Raw genomic sequence first — 6,054 nt, 5'->3', positions numbered from 1 at the left:
GGGGAGTTTGCCTGTGGGGCAGGGGGATTATTGAACGGCTGGAGGTGTGTCGCTGAGCTTGTCTGTGGATCGGGGTTGAAACACCGCTGGAGGATGCAGGTGTTGGTGGCCGCTCGCTTTGTCTTACTGAGAGACAAAGAGGCTCTACAGGTGGTGAGAGTGGAGTTGACTGATGCCCTGGAATTAAAAAAGAAAGATATCAGATATGCCATATCAGTAACCTAGCCTGCGCACTCACACAATATGAGAAATTATAACGGTGTACCTGATGGACACTATCACTGTCGTGTACCCCCTCTATTGCACTTATTATATTAGGAATAACAAGAGATATTTCACAGCTCACGGGGCCCAGGTCTTGGTCGTTTGTCCGCTCAGCAATAGCTTTTTTCGCGCTTCTACTTTCAAGCGCTTCCATAGATTTTTTAAATGTGCCGGGCTGCTCAGTCTTCTGCTGGAAAATCTACAGTTGAATGAGATTGCGAGATTATCCCAAACAGCCTTTCTTCGGAACGTGGTGGTCTTTCCTTGCATTTTCCACCGTGTCCACAACACCTCGAATGCAGTGCAGCAAATATAACTTCTGCTCCTCGTTGAAGTTCCCTATCCGCGACATGTTCATCACTCCTTCTCCGAGAATTTATAGGCGTGAAATGACCCTAATTACTCGCACAGCCGTATTAGTTAGTCTTCAATTAATTAATTAATCTCGTTTGCATACACACCAAGAGAAAACAATGACAAGTAGTTGATTGACATAGGTGAGGGCAGAATCAGATTCCAGACTCAGATTTCCACAAAAAGTAGCCTAGACTATTTCATAATATGTTTCAACATTATTTGCGTTTTATTATATTCAAGTTTACATTCCTACTTTACATTCCCATTACATTTGTTTGTAATTATTATAGCATTTTTTATTATAGCACAAAATGCATCCACCATTAAATTAAGACTGCATCTGCTGGGGTATACTAGAAATCAGAGTACTTCCGGTTTCCAAGCAGTTTAACACGAGAAGAACTAGGAATCAGCTGATCCTGAGTCCTTAAACAGCAATCACGTTCAACTTCGTGCGCAGCTGAGAGTTTTAAGGAGTACCGTTTTAAAGCGCAGCACAGCTAGTGCAATGCTAACTGACAGAGCAATTGGCCCATTGCCTTTACCTTTTACTAGTGATGTTACGTTTTGCGTCGAGGCATCGAGGCGTGTGTCGAGTATCTCGGCTCCTCCCCCAGCGAAGCTCCGCTTCGAGTAGGATTCACGTTGGCGAAATGACGTAGGGTGTGACGTTCGAGGCTTCGCCTCGGGCTTCTGCTTCGAAATATGGGTTCAGTATTGGCGGGAGATTTCGACTATAAAGATGTCCCGTATACGATCACAACCTTGTGGTATATTCAATATACCACTAGTCTGTGATCGTAGTAGTTTGAGCATTGCATTTTCTGTAGTATCAATCGAAACATCACGTTCATTATTCATCATGGAGTTTGCCAAAAAGAGAAGGTTTTCCCCTGTTTGGGAGCATTTTAATCTAGTTGCTCCCAATAAGGTTTGCCTATTCATACGGCTATTCATTTTAAAGCATGGTTTGGCAAGAAGTAGCGTAATGTTTTTTAATGTTGTCTTTTGTATTGGTTGTTTTTGTTTGTATAGGTGGAATGCCTAATCTGCAACAAGCTTCTTGGATATAATAACAATACATCTTCCATGTTGAGGCATTACCGTGCCCTTCATGAGAAAGAGGAGACAACCACAGCACTTGCTGGGACTTGCACAGGTGCGTTTTGGTATTCTTTGTTATGCATGATGCATTATAAGTGGGCTATACCATAAGGTTACTACTTGTTCACTTGTTTTGTCTCTTTTGCCCAGCTTCCAGGAAAAAGGTACTGGACGAGGCCTTAGTGGACATGGTGGTGAAGGATTGCCAGCCTTTTACTGTGGTCAACGACCAGGGATTCAGGGGGCTGGTACAATTACTTGACCCTTCATATGTTCTGCCCACCAGACAGGTATATATTATTATGTTATCATTCATTAACCTACATTATATATCTCTTTAAAAGTCATGCTAAACAGTGTTCTTGTTTTCTCAGGCTTTAAAGGCCATGGTGGAGGAACGCTACCACCAAGGCAAAAGGGAGGCCAAGGCCCTTGTTCAGCAGGCTACTGCAGTCAGTCTTACGTCTGATATGTGGACATCCATGAATATGGAGGCCTACCTTGCAGTCACCTGCCACTTTATTGCAGATGGTGTGCTGAATACCACACTGCTTGGGGTTCAGCATTTCCCACAGAGCCATACAGCCCATAACCTGGCTGAAGCTAAGGGTGCCATTATGGAGGAGTGGGGCATCAGGCACAAGGTGACTTGTCTTGTTACTGATGCAGCTTCCAACATGCTTGCATGTGGCAGGGAGCTGCAGATGAAACAAGCCATCTGCATAGCTCATGCCATCAACCTGATGGTAAAGAAATCCTTGGATGACACCCCTGGACTCGAGCAGCTGCGTACAAGTGCCAGGAGAATTGTAACACTCTTTCGGTCTAGTACCACTGCTAAGGTATTATGGCTTGTGCTGCATATTCTTTGTTTTTAACATCACTTCTCTTTACTATATCATTATCCTGTTGTGACTGTTGTAGCACTGTCCAACTAATATTTTATATGTTCTTTTCTGTGTAAAGGAAAGTCTAGCCCAGATGCAGCAATGCATGGGAAGACCACAGCGTAAGCTGCTGAAGGAGGTGGAGACAAGGTGGAACAGCACCTATATAATGTTGGAGAGGCTGCACTCAGAGAGAGAAGCTGTAAGTGCAGCTATGGCTTCTCTCCCTTGTGAAGTCACCATGTTGACTCCAATGGAGTTTACCATAATTAAGGAGTGCCTTGGTGTGCTTGGCCCATTTAATGAGGCTACCATTGAATTATCGGAGGAAAAGAGGGTGTCAGCCTCGAAGATTCTTCCACTATTGAAGATGGTCTCAATAACCCTCGGTGAACAGCTTGGGTCCATCCACACTGACATGGCCCAACGTCTCACCAAATCAATACAACTGAAGTTAATGGAATCCCTTAGCCGCTCCCAAAAGACCAGTATCCTGACCCTCCCTACTCTCCTGGACCCACGGTTTAAAACTCTCGGCTTCCTCACTCCATCCAAGGCTGACGAAGCTGTGAAAAGGCTCACCACTGAGTGTGGTCAAGTGATAAGTGATATACAGGTACAATCATCTCCACTTGCATCGGCAGCGATCGATGAAGGCCCTTCCACCTCCTCTGGTAAATTCATAGAGAAAATTTGATTTTGGTTGTGTTTATTTTGTTATGATATTTAATACATTTTCTATCTATTTTCCCTAGGTCAACTGTGGCGCCATTTGGACGCAACTGTGCAGCAGTTGAGCAAAAAAAGTAATAGTGCCACAGCTGATGCCATTGTAGAGGTCCAGCGCTATTTAAGAGAACCGCACATCAAAAGAAATGATGATCCACTCCAATACTGGGAAATGCACTACTAACTATTATTTCCACACCTCTACATATTGTCATTGAAAATTTTGTGTACCCCTGCATCCTCTGTCCCCTGCGAGCGGGTTTTTTCTAAGGCAGGAGAGGTTGTCTCAAAAAAGAGAAACAGGCTAAGCCCAAAGGTTTTGGAGCAAATCCTCTTTCTGAATAAAAATCTTTAGCCAAATCCTGTTTCTGAATAAAATCATTACCCCCCCTGCACCTCCCTCCAAAGTTACACAAAACACTGTCCCCCACATCTCAACCACATTTCCCCTTTTACAAAATCTGTTCTATCATTCTGCCAAAAAAATTCAATAACCACTGTCCAGAACACTTTAATGGCTATTAAATTAATGAGTCCTTCTCAGTAAACATGCAGTGTGGGTTGGCTTAGCTCAGGAGGTAGAGCAGTTGACTTGTAACCAGTAGGTTGCTAGTTCAATCCCCAGCTCCTCCTAGCTCAGTGTTGTTGTGACCCTGTCACTTTGCTCCTGACAGCTGACTGTCGCCATGCATGGTTGACTCTGCCGTCGGTGTGTCAATGTGTGTATTTACCGATGTAAGTCGCTTTGGATAAAAGCGTCTGTTAAGACACACTTTTGCCAAATGATTTATTTTCTAGCATGAGCTCTGTGCCATTTTATGAATGTCACACTCACACACATGTATCACTGAAATGACTTCAATTCTCAAATGATTTAATGTTGTATCGGCACACGAAGCAAAAATCAAATTTTGGGTTGGGTTGTCATAATTTTATTCACCACTAGATGTCCCTAGCGTACTCATTTGAGGCTTCGAGCACGAACCACTTTGGTGGTTCATCTGGCTTTGAGGCTTTGACGTTTCATGAGGCATCATCTCGGCACCACTACCTTTTACATGCTTGTCTATACTTTTCTTTCTAATCTCCTGAGACAACCCTCTCCTTCGCTTCCTGTGGTCCATGTTCAGTGTGGTACACACCATGTCACCAAACAGCACAGTGACTACTTTTCACCCTTTAAATAGGCAGACTGATTACAAGTTTGAAGACACCTGTGATGCTAATTAGAGGACACACCTTAGCATTAACATTTCCCTATGGTCAAATTATTTCTTTTTTCCAGGCCTGTTTCATTAATTTGTTTTTTTAAATTAATCTGTTGAACCACAATTCAAAAGCAATGTCTGATTTTCATTGGTTAATTTTCAGTAAATTTTTATTTATTATTACTTTTGACAGTTTCAAGTTTCACAGTTGTGGTGTTGCGTCCCCTGTAGTTTGTTAACTGTTGAATGCCTTGCCACACCTGCCGTGGGTTGTTTTCAGAGAGGTGATCCTCTATTCTCCTCCTGTAGTCCGCCTTTGCCTTCTTAATTCCCCTCCTCAGGTCGGCTCTAGCAGCGCTGTACTGCTCTCTGTCTCCAGACCTGAAGGCGGAGTTGCGGACCTTGAGGAGCGTCCGGACCTGGCTGGTCATCCAGGGCTTCTGGTTGGGGAACACACAAATGCGTTTGTCCACTGTGACGTTTCCCACGCAGTACTTGATGTAGGAAAGTACAGTGTGTGGACAGCCAGGTCCTGGTGTTCAAAAACATCCCACTCGGTGTGTAGGAAACAGTCTTGTCGTTGCATCCTGAGGCCACGTGGTGATGGTTTTGGTCTGTGGTGGTGCACTTCTCCTGAGAGGGGTGTATGCAGGGGTAAGGAGCAGAGAGAGGTGGTCTGACTGGCCTAAGTGAGGTAGTGGTATGGCTCTGTAAGCATATTTAATGTTAGTGTAAACATGGTCCAATGTGTTTTTCCCTCTGGTCTGACACTTCACGTGCTGATAAAACTTCGGCAGGACTTTAAGTTTGCCTGATTAAAATCACCGGCTATGATGTGAACACCGTCGGGGTGAGCACGCTGCTGAGTGTTTATGGATTTTAGCAGCAGAGAGAGGGCTATGCCAACGTTGGCATCAGGAGGAATGTAAACACAACGTGATTAGCACTACTGTTAACTCTCTGGGCAGAAAAAATGAGCGACATTTAACTGTGATGTACTCTAAGTCCGGGAAGCAGTGTGTGTCTATAGTTGTTGTGTTTATAGACCAGCTGTTGTGTATAAAGATGCACAAACCACCTCCTCTGCTCTTACCGGAGTCTTTGTTGCGATCCCAGCGGTGGACCGTGTGCCCCCTAGCTGTACGGCTGCGTCGGGGATCTACGGGTGAAGCAATGTCTCTGATATTACAGACACGCAACAGTCTCGTACATAGCGGTTACCGTTGGCGAGTAGTTCCGGTGAAAATAACCGACACACTTGGTTGCTGCGGGTCTGCTTTTTTGTTTGTTATTTCAGTAATAAAAAAAAAAATCGGTAAAAATGAATGATATAAAATAAAAATGTGTAAAATAGGCCACAGTTCTGCTCTGTGCGGAAGAGAATTGGCACTCCGATAATTGGCGCACTTCCTTACAAGACCGGTAACCATAGCAACGCCGGTAAACAAAAGCAAGCAACCACGAACTTGCTCGCCTTCTCTGTCTGACGTGTCTTTAGGGTCATG

At 44.2% G+C, this 6,054-nt stretch overlaps 1 protein-coding gene across 1 annotated transcript; it reads left to right on the top strand.

Annotated features, from left to right (window-relative positions):
• The first annotated feature begins 1,176 nt into the window (after positions 1-1,176).
• LOC132447982 (zinc finger BED domain-containing protein 4-like) lies at positions 1,177-5,718 on the top strand. The gene is made up of 5 exons (XM_060039045.1): positions 1,177-2,015; positions 2,100-2,567; positions 2,692-3,228; positions 4,859-4,992; positions 5,688-5,718. The coding sequence occupies exons 1-5, from the start codon at positions 1,914-1,916 to the stop codon at positions 5,716-5,718; spliced, it is 1,272 nt and encodes a 423-aa protein (XP_059895028.1). The 5' UTR covers positions 1,177-1,913.
• The last annotated feature ends 336 nt before the right edge of the window (positions 5,719-6,054 follow it).

Source organism: Gadus macrocephalus, chromosome 19 (genome assembly GCF_031168955.1).
Source record: "Gadus macrocephalus chromosome 19, ASM3116895v1".
NCBI classification, from domain to species: Eukaryota; Metazoa; Chordata; class Actinopteri; order Gadiformes; family Gadidae; genus Gadus; species Gadus macrocephalus.
The sequence above is the reverse complement of the archived record's forward strand: the minus strand, read 5'-3'. Positions and strand labels throughout refer to the sequence as shown.